The 15000-nt window shown below is 46.3% G+C and overlaps 1 protein-coding gene across 1 annotated transcript in view; it reads left to right on the top strand.

Moving 5' to 3' along the window:
• cap2 (cyclase associated actin cytoskeleton regulatory protein 2) overlaps nt 1-15000 on the top strand; it is a 91214-nt gene that overhangs the window by 23011 nt on the left and 53203 nt on the right. The window contains 1 exon segment of the mRNA XM_084327490.1: nt 950-1027. Coding sequence (XP_084183616.1) covers nt 950-1027 — 78 coding nt within the window.

Below are 15000 nucleotides of genomic sequence, written 5' to 3'. Positions count from 1 at the left end.
CACACAGAGAGAGAGACAGAGAGAGAGAGAGGGGGGGGAGAGGGGGAGAGAGAGGAGGGATGGGGAGAGAGAGAGAGGGGGGGAAGAGAAAGAGACAGAGAGAGAGGGGGGGAGAGGGGAGAGAGAGAGAGAGGGGGGGAGGGGGAGAGAGAGAGAGGGAGACGGAGAGAGAAAGAGAGAGAAAGAGACAGAGAGAGAGAGAGGGGAGAGAGAGAGGGAGAGAGAGAGAGGACTCCCAAGCAATCAAAAAGAAATTACCCTGAAATGTAGAGAAGGAATTTCTCTTCTAACGTCTCTCTCTCTCTCTCTCTCTCTCTCTCTCTCTCTCTCTCTCTCTCTCTCTGTACCTCGAAAGAAAATATCCTTCATATCTCAGTCTCCCATCATTGAGCATGTGTGAGGGGGCGAGGAGGAGGGTGTGTGTGCAGGGGGGGGGGGGGGGGGGGTGCTCTCTTTAAGTTTGGAGAGCTCCTTTTATGGACACCACCCTCCTGGTGGTTCCCTTGGCCCGCGTCGAAAGGTCTCTTCCCAAACACACACACTACACTGGGCACGGCTGAGAGGGGAGAGAGGCCCCAGGCTGGCTGGTTGGTCCTGGTCTAACGCAGGGTGTGTCTGTCTGTCTGTCTGTCTGTCTGTCTGTCTGTCTGTCTGTCTGTCTGTCTGTCTGTCTGTCTATCTGTCTGTCTGTCTGTCTGTCTGTCTGTCTGTCTGTCTGTCTGTCTGTCTGTCTGTCTGTCTGTCTGTCTGTCTGTCTGTCTGTCTGTCTGTCTGTCTGTCTGTCTGTCTGTCTGTGTCTGTCTGTCTGTCTGTCTGTCTGTCTGTCTGTCTGTCTGTCTCTCAGAAATTGTTGGATATTGTGTGAGTACATGTCAAGAACAGCTCTGTGTCGTACGTTGCGTGTCAATGAATCGGAAGCAGTCTGACCTTTGACCTTTGTGATTGGCAGGCAGAGTTGGTGAACAAAGCCCTGCAGACCCAGAGAAACTTCGTCAAAATGGCCGCCACACACCAGCAGCCCGCAAAGGTAGGTCTACGAGAGCGGAGAGGTTAACGGAGAGATTAACAGAGAGGTCAACAGAGAGGTCAACAGAGGGGTCAACAGAGGGGTTAACAGAGGGGTTAACAGAGGGGTTAACATAGAGGTCAACAGAGAGGTCAGCAGTGTTGGGGAGTAGCTCACTACATACTTAAATTACTAGTTTGAAGTTGCGTCGTAGTTTTAACTACATTAAAATCTCCTTTTTGGTAGTTATATATCGCATAGCTCTGCTCTACGTCTATTGCAATACTCTTCATATCCAGTATTGAACTGAAATAAATTCTCACATGTACCTTTACATACCATCATCTGTCTGGCCACACCCCCATCCGCTACCTACATAAGCAGGGGTGTGGCCATACCATCAGCTCCTTCTTCAGTTTTCACCACGTCAAGTGCCTGTATACACCACTTTGAAGATGATGGATTTTTGAAGAAAGTAGAAGATGAACCCCTCACCCACCAGCAGGGGACAGGGGGGGACACAGGGACCCCCCGAACGCCTTGGGAGCACTTTATGTAAAGTTTATGTTTTTTATTTATGTTAATCATTATATGTATTCGGTGAAGAGAGCGGAGGCTCCAGCCGGAGGGGGGAATGAGTGTGACATGGGGGGGACTGACAGGCGAAAGAAGAAGAAAGATGACAAGGGTTAAAGGTATAAAAATGATGTCGTTAAACGTTAATGGAATGAATAATGCGATAAAAAGGGGCAAAGTGATGTTGAAATGTAAAAAAAGTGAGATGGAAGTGATTTTTCTGCAGGAGACACATTTGGTAGCACAGGGTCATGAGAAACTGAAGAGATTTGGATATGAAAATGCATACTATAGTTCCTTTGAACAAAACCCGAGGAGAGGAGTAATCACGTTAATCAAAAACACAGTCAAATTTGAATTGATCAAGGAAGTAAGAGACAAGGAGGGAAGGTTTGTTCTGGTGAAGGGGAAAATGGAGGGCCAAATGGTTACGTTAGTAAATGTTTATGCACCCCCAGAGAGTGAGAGGGATTTATATGAGACCATTTTTGACATGATAGTGTTGGAACTAGAAGGGATATTGATATGTACGGGAGATTTTAACGTAGTACTGAATCACGACCTAGACACCACGAGTACTAGAAAAGGACGGGCGCCCATCAGTAGATATATGAATATTCAGATGACGGAAATGGGAATTACAGACGTTTGGAGGGAGATGCACGCCATGGACAGGGAATACACACATTACTCACACCCACACGTGACATATGTGAGAATAGACTACTTTTTGATGACGACGGGGGACAGTTACAGGGCACGGGAGAGCAGTATAGGAGTAGCGGACATATCGGATCACAGTGCCATATATCTGACAGTAGATCTAGAAGGGAGACGGAGGAACACGATTTGGAGACTAAATGTAGGAATATTAAATAACAAAGGGGTGGTGAGTCAGATCAAGGAGGAGATAGCCAGATATAAGGAAGAAAATGACAACGGGGCGGTAGACCCGAACATTCTATGGGACACACTGAAGGTAGTGATAAGGGGGAAATTGATGGAAAAAACAGCAATGCTGAAGAAGGCCAGAACGGAGACATATCACAATCTGATAGGGAAGCTGAAGAAGCTAGAGGGGAGACACCAGATATCAAAAGAACAGGAAACGCTCGGAGAAATCAAAGAAGTAAAGGCCAGGATAAATAGGGAATTATTGACGGAAATAGAAAAGAAAGCGAGGTTCATGAAACAAACGTACTATGAAGGGGGACCAAAAGCGACCAGACTGTTGGCTAGGAGAATTAGAACGCAACAGAAGTTGAACACGATACACACAATAAGGGATACAAAGACTAATGAAATATTGAGGGACCCAGCTGAAATAGAGAGGACATTTAGAGAATACTATGAGAAATTATACACACAGCCAAAAGCAGCGGGAGAAGAGGAAATAGAAACATATCTGGAGAAGCTAGAGTTACCATCGATAGGGAAAGAACAGAATGAAGAATTAAATAAAATAATTACGGAACAAGAACTGGAAGATGCAATTAGTAGAGCTAAAAACAACAAGTCTCCGGGGAGCGACGGATTCCCATCGGAATTCTACAAGACATTTAGAACTGAATTAGCACCCATGTTAGGGGCGGCGTTCAGACACACGATGGAAGAGGGAAAAATGCCCCCCTCGTGGAAGGAAGCCATAATCACCACGATACCGAAGGAAGGGAAGGATAGGGAATTATGTAGTAGTTTCAGACCTGTGTCCATACTCAACGTAGATTACAAGATGTATACATCGATAATATCAAAAAGATTTGAGACGTTTATGCCAGACATTATAGATGAAGATCAAACTGGATTTATTAAAGGGAGACAGACACAGGACAACGTGAGAAAGACATTACACATAGTAGAGGAGATACAAAAGCAAGGGGGTAGCGCGGTACTGATTAGCCTAAGATGCAGAAAAAGCGTTCGACAGTGTGAGCTGGACATTTTTATATAAAACATTGATGAGGTTCGGACTGAACGAGAGGGCGATGAAGATGATCAAGGCACTATATCAAGAACCGACAGCGAGGGTTAAGGTGAATGGCAGCTTGACGGATAGAATCAGATTAGAGAGGGCTACCAGACAGGGATGTTGTCTCTCACCGACGCTCTTCGCCGTTTTCATAGAACCACTGGCACAACTGATCAGACAGACCGAGGACATCAAGGGAGTAAGGATAAAGGGAACGGAATATAAACTAGGCCTATTTGCAGACGACGTGATAGTATACATGAGGCAACCAGAAAAGAGCTTCCCGGCACTGATGGATCTACTGAAGGAATATGGCCACTACTCAGGATACAAACTAAACGTGACAAAGACACAGACCTTAGCATGGAACTATTCTCCAACGACGGAAATTAGAGAACAGTACGGGATAAGATGGGACATGGACAAGATTAAATACTTAGGGGTGAACATCACGAGAGGGGTGGAGAAACTGTTTGAGGCGAATTATACACAGATAAATCAGAACATAAAGAGAGACCTAGAGAGATGGACAGTAATGCCCTTGGACTTCAATTCAAGAATAGAGGTCATTAAAATGAACATACTATCAAGGTTACTGTACCTATTCCAGTCATTACCCATACAAATACCACAGAATCAATTCAGGGAGTGGGACAGACTGATATCGAGGTTCATATGGGCGGGGAGAAGACCACGGGTCAGATATAAAACACTACAACTACCAAAGGAAGAGGGAGGGATGGCAGTACCCAGCCTACAAGATTATTACTATGCAGCACAACTGAGAGCAGTGACGTGCTGGTGTAACGACAGATATGAGGCAAGATGGAAAGACATTGAAAAAGAAGGGGAGGGATACAAGGTACAAGCTCTGGTGGGGGATAGGGAACTATTTAAAGAAAAAGAGGGACTATTAGATCCAATCACCAAATACACCTTGACCATATGGAACAGAGTAGTAAAAACACACAAATTGGAGAAGCAGTCAGGGGTCCTGAGATGGGTAGCACATGACAAGAGATTCAAACCAGGGAGGTTAGACCACGGATTCAGAAGGTGGGAGAGGGGGGGGGCAACAGCAATATGCAAAATGATAGAGAAGGGAGAAATGCAGACACTACAAAAATTAAAGGAGAAATTTGGACTAGAAAACAGGGACCACTTCAGATATCTACAGGTTAGAGACTACTACAACAAAGAAATAAGGGGCCAAAGACGAGGAACAGAATGGAATAATAAAGATGATAGTATGGGCATACGAAGGGGGGCAAGGAAGAGTAATATCAGCAATATACCGGGCTATAATGACCAGCAAGGGACACACGACCGATTACATAAGGGAGAAATGGGAGAGAGAGCTAGAGATAGAAATAACAGGGAAGGAATGGGGGAACATATGCGAGGTACAACACTCAACAACAGGATCGAGAATATGGAAAGAATTTGGATGGAAAAACATAATCAGATTCTTTATAACCCCAGAGCTGAAGGGAAAATATGCACCAACACAAAAAGCATGCTGGAGGATGTGTGGGAAGGAGGGGGCAAATCACACGCACATATTCTGGGGATGTCAGAAGCTGAAGGGGTATTGGGAGGAGATAGGGGAAGCAATGATCAGAATATTAGGATACGGGATACCACAAACAGGACTGGTGCTTTACTTAGGAGACCTGACACACGAGGGAATACAAGGGGGGGACAAATATTTAATAAAGATAATGTTGATAGCGGCCAGAAAAGCAATAACGAGACTGTGGTATAAGGAAGACCCACCGACAATAGCAAAATGGGTAGGAATAGTGGAAGAAATACAGGATATGGAAAGGATAACACACATGCTGAGGTTACAGGAAGAGAAATTTGGGGAAAGATGGGGAAAGTGGGAGGATTATAAAAGGAACGAGAACGACATCACAGAGGAAGAACCAAATGCAACACAAGAGAGCGAAGGGTAAAGGAGGAAAGATGTTCAAGCAGGGTCTATGAACCCATGTCACACACCTGGGCCCCGTTTCATGTACCTGGATAACTGAGTTAGCCGGATAACTTTAGCTGGATAACTGGGTTAGCCGGACTTTCCGGTTTCATATACGTGGATTTTCCAGATCACCATGCCAACAGATCCAAAAGTTTGAGTCTGCTCGAAAGCAGAGTTCAAGTTCAAGTTAGCCTGAACTATCGCCACGCCCCCGCAAAGAAGTGACAGCCCGTTTCCTGAAACTATTCCCACAGTCTACGATCTGCATTATACCATTCTGAATTACGTTTTTGTGCTCCATTCTTCCAGAGGGGGCTTTTGAAATGTAAAATAGACCCAAAATGCTGATATTAAATTCACTTTGTCCTAAATAATGCACGTTATATATACCGTGGCGACGGTGGCGCTCGCTCGTGCGACGTACACATGATGTGGTTATTTTAATTGTAACTGGGATTAAGATGTCTGATGAGATGCGCTGTTTGACGGATTTGAGAAATTGAATGAGCCGTTGACGTCACATGAATGAATGAGGATAAAGAAATAAAACTTCATTCAAAATAAGGGATATTCTAAACACGGGTCTCTCGTTCATTAATGTATAAACAATGAATCTATCCCATCTGGCACAGTGGCCCAGCGGTAGCGCTCAAGTCTGCCAACCTAGCGATCCGGGTTCAAATCCCGGTGTTTCCAATATGATTTTTTTGAATATAATATTAATGATTATACGCCAAAGTAGCCTGGTTTTAAGTTAAAATATTATAAATCTACATGCATTGAGGATGTCATTCTTTATATAGCTCTCAACGTGCACCAAATTGAATTATTCCTATATTGCAAAAAGAAGGACCCCGGTCTTGAACCCGGGTCGTCCGTGTGGAAGTCAAAAGAACAACCCGTTGGACCACATTGGAGATAAGTTAAACATTGACTATACATCAATCAATGGGCAAGAAAGCCGTCTCGTAATTCTGTATAACAGTTAACTAGTTATTTTCGCTAGCAAGATCTCATTTGATTATTCAATCCAGCAGGCAAGTTTAAAGAAATATAATCTGATTGATTGAGGTAATGAGGGACTTAGAATTAGCCTATAGATAACGCATTTAACTTGTCGGCGAGGCGATTGAGCCTATTGCAATCTGTCAATAAAGTCTTAAATCAATTAATCAATCAATGCCGTTGAGAATCAGGGTCTCTGCCATCGATACGTGCTGGCTTTCCACCTAAAACGGGAGCGCGCATCTAGCCTGACTTGAGCCTGACTCTCAAGTCTGGCTTGAGTTAACGAGACTGAATCCTCCTTTGTGAAACAGGAAAATCCCGGCTTTGAACATCGGGTTAACTGAAGCTGGATAATGGACATGTTGATCGACTTAGTTGAACCACGTACATGAAACAGGGCCCTGTACTTTAGTTAATATTATCTATTTTGTTTTTGGGATATTACAAGTGCTGAATGCTTTTATACCTTATTATTTATGTCTGTTTAACGGTGTGATATTAAATATTCAGGGATGATGTGGTTTGTGTATGGGTGAAACAAAAGGCAAAGTGAAAGTTAATAAACAAGAGAAAAAAAAAGAAAGGACGAAGGAGAAGGGAAGTAAGAAACTCAAGGAGGGTCTCTGGACCCAGATCACACATACAAACCTTAGTCAGCATTTATTGTCTTTGAGTAGGAATTACCTGTTTATGCCTGTTTAAGGGAGATACACAATCAGCCTTTGTATCAAATACCTAGAAAACAACAGTAGGGGAACCAGACAACTAACCATGTGATACCCATGTAAATATTTATGTGCACTGTTTTTTCTTTTTGTTTTTATTGTGATACTAGTCTCTTCATTTTTTATTATTTATTTTTTGTAAGTGCTGTCTGTCTAAATAAATGTTAATAAAAAATTTAAGTTTAAAAAAAAAAAAAAAAAGTAGAAGATGAAGGAGCTACGTTGACATTATATCTTTGTTTTCTCTCACTATTTTCGAGGAAATACAGCGATAATGTCTTTGCCACTGGAATGTCTGGAAGATGATGATCATTCTGACCTCCACCGGTATTTTCGTATTAGGGGCTCGCGTCGCTGGTCTAATCCCCACCTGCAGTCCTCCAAGCTGCAGCTGGACAGGTATTACCTTCGGTTCTGCAGCTGGACTGTGCAGGAGGGGCGAGGGCTGTTGTGAGAAGCTAGCTACCTCTGGGTGAGTGATGATTTTGCTACGCGAGCGCCAGTTGTGTTGCTATGAGGGGGTTAGCTGCACGATTTACGAAAGCCGGCCCCAGACTCTGCCCCGTGATGTTAGGGGTGGTAACGGGGGTTTGTTCCTTTCCGTTCGTTCCCTAGTGGCATGCGGGTTGTGCGTTTGTGTAGTCGTGGGTACGCCCCACGGTCTACTCACCCTGTGCATTGAGTTGCTGAAGTCTCCTCTTCGCGCAGTCGGATCCGACACCCTCCCATCCTCCGCTAGGGGGGTTCGGGGCCTCGGGTCCTCCCCGGTTCTGATGGTTGTGGGGGGCCTCAGCGGGTACATTTGTCGAGCTCCGCTCTGCTCAGCTCCTGTGTTGCAATAGACGCAGAGCAGAGCTATGCGATATATAACGTACGGTTATGTATATAACCATAGTTATATGAGCATAGTGACGCTCTGCGTCGGACTCACTGAGGACCCCGTGGTCTTGCCTTGTGGTGAAAACTGAAGAAGGAGCTGATGGTATGGCCACACCCCTGCTTATGTAGGTAGCGGATGGGGGTGTGGCCAGACAGATGATGGTATGTAAAGGTACATGTGCGAATTTATTTCAGTTCAATACTGGATATGAAGAGTATTGCAATAGACGCAGAGCGTCACTATGCTCATATAACTATGGTTATATACATAACCGTACGTTAGCTACTTTGGGTCATGTAGTTTATGTAGTTGCTCCCTGCTAACAATGCTCCCTGTCCTCTCTTTAAAACACACCCTCAGGCAGGCCCTGGTCACTAAACCAAACACACCCTCAGGCAGGCCCAGGTCACTAAACCAAACACACCCTCAGGCAGGCCCAGGTCACTAAACCAAACACACCCTCAGGCAGGCCCAGGTCACTAAACCAAACACACCCTCAGGCAGGCCCAGGTCACTAAACCAAACACACCCTCAGGCAGGCCCTGGTCACTAAACCAAACACACCCTCAGGCAGGCCCTGGTCACTAAACCAAACACACCCTCAGGCAGGCCCTGGTCACTAAACCAAACACACCCTCAGGCAGGCCCTGGTCACTAAACCAAACACACCCTCAGGCAGGCCCTGGTCACTAAACCAAACACACCCTCAGGCAGGCCCTGGTCACTAAACCAAACACACCCTCAGGCAGGCCCTGGTCACTAAACCAAACACACCATCAGGCAGGCCCTGGTCACTAAACCAAACACACCCTCAGGCATGCCCAGGTCACTAAACCAAACACACCCTCAGGCATGCCCTGGTCACTAAACCAAACACACCCTCAGGCATGCCCTGGTCACTAAACCAAACACACCCTCAGGCAGGCCCAGGTCACTAAACCAAACACACCCTCAGGCAGGCCCTGGTCACTAAACCAAACACACCCTCAGGCAGGCCCAGGTCACTAAACCAAACACACCCTCAGACAGGCAGGCCCTGGTCACTAAACCAAACACACCCTCAGGCAGGCCCAGGTCACTAAACCAAACACACCCTCAGACAGGCAGGCCCAGGTCACTAAACCAAACACACCCTCAGGCAGGCCCAGGTCACTAAACCAAACACACCCTCAGGCAGGCCCAGGTCACTAAACCAAACACACCCTCAGGCAGGCCCTGGTCACTAAACCAAACACACCCTCAGGCATGCCCTGGTCACTAAACCAAACACACCCTCAGGCATGCCCTGGTCACTAGACCCACACTTTACTGTGTCAGATTGTGATAAGTAGTTTGGATGTAGTTGAACTTGTTTTTCAAAGTAGTGTTAATTTGTGTTAGTAGTTAAGATTTAGTTTCTCCTCCTTTTCACTGAAGTAAAACTACAGTTGTATAGTAGTTTCCCCAACACTACCTATCAGCCTAATTACAGTTACCTATAGGAGGATGAGATCACAGTCAACTACCTCTATACCTGTACTCTATACTCTTGTCAATCGTTTATTGTAAACATACTGCGACCTCTCCACCCATCAAAGTTGTACAAGAAGTCATTGGTTGTTATTATTATTATTATTAGGTTTCTATCTTCCCATCATCTTAATACTGCATATACCTGCATCATGGCCCGGCTGGCTACAATATCCACTGTGTTTACTAACAACCACAACATTACACTTGTGCAGTTGAACATTAACGGCAAAGCGGATCAAGAGGAGAGATTTGCAAAAGAAACAGTAAATATATAGGACTCCAAGGAAGCTAAGAATTAAATGCTGTTAGAGAGGATAGAGAAGGATGTTGATGTTTTGACTGAATCAGTGTACGATGCCCCCCCCCCCCCACCGCTCGCCTGCCGCTCAGTTTTCACATTAGTAATGTTGTTCCGTACCCGACACACTCCGAAAACAGTAGGTGCACCTAGTTGGTTTGCGACCCACCAATAAACACAGAGACGAAGAAGAAGAGTACACCTGCGCCGTCAAACTACGTGGCGTTTTGATTACGTTGTCGCTCCAGAGTAGAAGAGCAGTAGATCCCGAGCCCAAACAACGGAGTCGACCTTCGAACTATACCTACTATTATCAAGAACGACCCTCTCGCGGGTGGCTGGGTGGCGCAGCGGACATTGCGCTTGTCACCAACGCACGAGACACCGGTATCGAATCCGGCTGTCGGCGTTGCCTCCGGCTTGGGCCGGCCGTCATACTAACTCAATTGGCAGAGTTAGCGGGTGGGAAGTCGATGGGTGGTAATCTGGACGTTGTAAACAGCGACTCTCCCACAGGTCGGTTGGGGCGCCTGCACAGCAGAGACAGGAAAATGGCGGGGGCAGTGTGAGCCTCCCACGCGTTACTCCTCGCCAAATGAGAGTCCGCGCTGGCAGGTGAAAAGATGTGACAGGCTGCCTACACATGTATCGGAGGGGACACGTGGTGCAAGGCTTCTATCCTCCCTACAACCGGCCAGTGGGGGGCACATGCGAGCAACGTTCAAGACAGGGGAGGGGAGGATTGGCACAGCGAAATTGGGATGGGAGAAAAAAAGTATAGAAAAAGAGGAGAAAAAGTGGATCAAAAAAAAAAAGAACGACCCTCTCGCCTGCCCTCCTACTTTATCAGCTATGGCCGTGTTTGAACAGGACAGTTGAAGTACTTACGTTACGACGTCGCATTCTCAATAGCGGTCCACTTGCATGTTTTGGTACAGTAGTAGTTTGCACCCGTACTCAAGACCACCCTTTCAAGTGGACCTGGGGTGGGTTGATCCTGAGTAACGGTACACAGTGTTCACACTGATCAGGAAGACGTACACTTTGGGGTCAAGTGTACTCTGATCCGGGCCCCCGGGAGCGTCAATACTTTTACCAACGGATTTCCAGTTCCGCATGCGTGTTCCGCGATCTGATTGGTCACTGACGTTTCTGGTCGTGTGGACATGTGCGGCCAATCGTGTGACGCCTGTTTCTTTCACCGGTTAAGCTTAGGCACTCTTTCGAAGTTGGTTAAGGTTAGAGTTTGTCTTAGAGCAGGGCGATAGAATACCAGCCCTGATTCCAAACTCTAACCTTAACCAACTTCGAAAGAGTCGCCTAAGCTTAACCAGTGATAAACTAGGCGTTAGGAAGTTTGCTGCTGTTCGAGGCGGAAATGGGCAAAGACACAGGCGTCACACGTTAGTGGCCAATCAGATCGCACCAGAAACGTCAGTTGGCCAATCAGATCGCAGAACGCGAACGCGGAACTGGAAATCCGTTGGTAAAAAAATAGACGCCCCCCCGGGACCCTGACGTGACCCTGACGTGACCCTGACGTGACCCTGACGTGACCCTGACTCACAGCTCCGTGACCAGCTTATCTCTGGAGCAGATTAGCTGCAGCGTATCTCTGGTGCGTTACATTAGACAGGGATAGTTGCTGCAGTAGATATACTGTGACTTTTATGAATGAATGAATGAAGCCATAGACGCGGCGTCGTGTTAACTTTGGATGGCAGATTTAATATGAGAGTATATCACTGAGGTTAAATTCACAATCTCTCTAACTTTGTGTAACTTTGGATAAAACGCAAACCTTGGTGTTTTCCCACCGGGTCTATTCGAAGCCTAACCGGTTCATGCTTCCGCGTTTGCGTTTTTTGCGAATCTGATTGGCCACTGCCGTTTCTGGTGCGATCTGATTGGCCACTGACGTTTTCTGGTCATGTGACATGTGCGCCCACAATCGCGTGACGCGCCCATTTCCGCCTCGACCAGCAGCAAACGACCTAACGCCTAGTTTATCACCGGTTAAGCTTATAGGCGACTCTTTCGAAGTTGGTTAAGGTTAGAGTTTGGAATCAGGGCTGGTGTTCTATCGCCCTGCTCTAAGACAAACTCTAACCTTAACCTTAAAGAGTTGCCTAAGCTTAACCGGCGAAAGAACTTGCCGTCACACGATTGGTGCGACTAGAAATATCAGTGGCCAATCAGAGCGCGGAAGCATGAAGCGGTTAGGCTTCGAATAGACGCGGCCGGGCCGCAGCATCGAAGAGGCCCACCGCGAATAGATGACCCTCGCTGATACAATAACCGTACAGTAAAGGTCTCGTCATCCACACTGTCTTTTCCACCGTGTGTATCACTCCTCCTCCTCACCAATAAATAACCTAAACACTGTGTGTATCACTCCTCCTCCTCACCAATAAATAACCTAAACACTGTGTGTATCACTCCTCCTCCTCACCAATAAATAACCTAAACACTGTGTGTATCACTCCTCCTCACCACTAAATAACCTAAACACCTCCTCTGTATCCCTCCTCCTCCTCCTCACCACTAAATAACCTAAACACCTCCTCTGTATCACTCCTCCTCCTCACCACTAAATAACCTAAACACCTCCTCTGTATCCCTCCTCCTCCTCCTCACCACTAAATAACCTAAACACCTCCTCTGTATCACTCCTCCTCCTCACCACTAAATAACCTAAACACCTCCTCTGTATCCCTCCTCCTCCTCCTCACCACTAAATAACCTAAACACCTCCTCTGTATCCCTCCTCCTCCTCCTCACCACTAAATAACCTAAACACCTCCTCTGTATCCCTCCTCCTCACCACCACTAAATAACCTAAACACCTCCTCTGTATCCCTCCTCCTCCTCACCACTAAATAACCTAAACACCTCCTCTGTATCACTCCTCCTCCTCCTCACCACTAAATAACCTAAACACTGTGTATCCCTCCTCCTCCTCCTCACCACTAAATAACCTAAACACCTCCTCTGTATCCCTCCTCCTCCTCACCACTAAATAACCTAAGCACCTCCTCTGTATCACTCCTCCTCCTCACCACCACTAAATAACCTAAACACCTCCTCTGTATCCCTCCTCCTCCTCACCACTAAATAACCTAAGCACCTCCTCTGTATCACTCCTCCTCCTCACCACCACTAAATAACCTAAACACCTCCTCTGTATCACTCCTCCTCCTCCTCACCACTAAATAACCTAAACACCTCCTCTGTATCCCTCCTCCTCCTCACCACTAAATAACCTAAACACCTCCTCTGTATCACTCCTCCTCCTCACCACCACTAAATAACCTGTGAGTTCTGAGATATGGATCTATAGACAGTGTGGGAAATGATCACTCTGGTGGTTGCATCCCTCTCGCGGGCCTCTCTCTCCCACCGCTGTAGTTCCCAGTGCGGCACGGCGGCGGTTAGCCGGGCCTCGGCGGAGGGGGCAACCATGCGGCACCGCGCCGAACTGGCCAGTGTTCACATAGGGATTACGCTGCTCTTTGAGTCAAAAACGCTAATACAACACATTCCCAACGTAGTCACATATAGGGAAAGGGGGGGGGGGGGGGGGGGGGGAGTGAGAGAGATCTCTGTGTGTGTGTGTGTGTGTGTGTGTGTGTGTGTGTGTGTGTCTGTGTGTGTTCATGTACTTTTCCAGTGAGTCTGTGTGAGAGTGTGTGTGTGTTGTGTGTTTGTGTGTATGTGGAATAGAACGGCAGAGAGTGAAGGAGAGACAGTCTCACGTGACCCTGTCTTGGCCCATTGCTCCATTTGTGTGTGTGAGAGAGAGAGAGAGAGAGAGAGAGAGAGAGAGAGAGAGAGAGAGAGAGAGAGAGAGTGTTTGTGTGTGCGTGAGAGACAGACAGACAGACACACAGAGCCCGCAGGTGGATACTGGGGGTGGTGGTGGTGGGGTGGTGGGGTGAGAACCCACAGGTGGATGCTGGGGTGGTGGTGGGGTGGTGGGGTGAGAACCCACAGGTGGATGCTGGGGTGGTGGTGGGGTGGTGGGGTGAGAACCCACAGGTGGATGCTGGGGTGGTGGTGGGAGCTGAAGGAAGCACGATCAGGTAGTCAGATTCTGAGAGGATGAACTTCTGGAAGTGACTGCTACTGTATCTCACCGTTCGTTAGCAAAGCTGTTCCTCAAAACGCTACGGTTACGTCAGCAAGGTCCTACTTAAAAACAACGGCCAGCGATACCTTCCGTCTGCTTGTATCGCTGCTCTGTGATAGATGTGGCCCTGACCCCTCCTGACCTCTCTCAAGTTACTGGTGGTGCTTCTGCTTTCTGTCAATCATTCCTCTGTCTCTACGCTCCCCTTTCCTCTCTTATCTCTTCCTGTCACAGATATCCTTCTTTGTTTCTCTCTTGTTAAAGTCCTACCTCTTCTACACCCTCTCTTTCAATCTATCTGTCTATCTATCTATCTATCTATCTATCTATCTATCTATCTATCTATCTATCTATCTATCTATCTATCTATCTATCTATCTATCTATCTATCTATCTATCTATCTATCTATCTATCTATCTATCTATCTATCTATCTATCTATCTATCTATCTATCTATCTATCTATCTATCTATCTATCTATCTATCTATCTATCTATCTATCTATCTATCATCTATCTATCTATCTATCTATCTATCTATCTATCTATCTATCTATCTATCTATCTATCTATCTATCTATCTATCTATCTATCTATCTATCTATCTATCTATCTATCTATCTATCTATCTATCTATCTACCTGTCTGTCTGTCTGTCTGTCTGTCTGTCTGTCTGTCTGTCTGTTTGTCTGTCTGTCTCTCTGTTTCTCCTCTCTTCATCTTTCTGTCTTCCTCGCTGTATCTCTTTGTACTCCTGTCCCTCTCTCTCTCTCTCTCTCCCTCTATCTCTATGTCTCTCCTAATTGGTCCCTTTGTGTGCTAGAGGACAACAGTGTGTATTTATCCTCGATAGTTATTTCATCTTATACTTATACTTATCTTACGTATACCGTCTTGAGTCTGTGTGCCACATACT

The sequence above is a fragment of the Notolepis coatsorum genome, assembly GCF_963971535.1.
Source record: "Notolepis coatsorum genome assembly, chromosome: 13".
NCBI lineage: Eukaryota > Metazoa > Chordata > Actinopteri > Aulopiformes > Paralepididae > Notolepis > Notolepis coatsorum.
The sequence above is the reverse complement of the archived record's forward strand: the minus strand, read 5'-3'. Positions and strand labels throughout refer to the sequence as shown.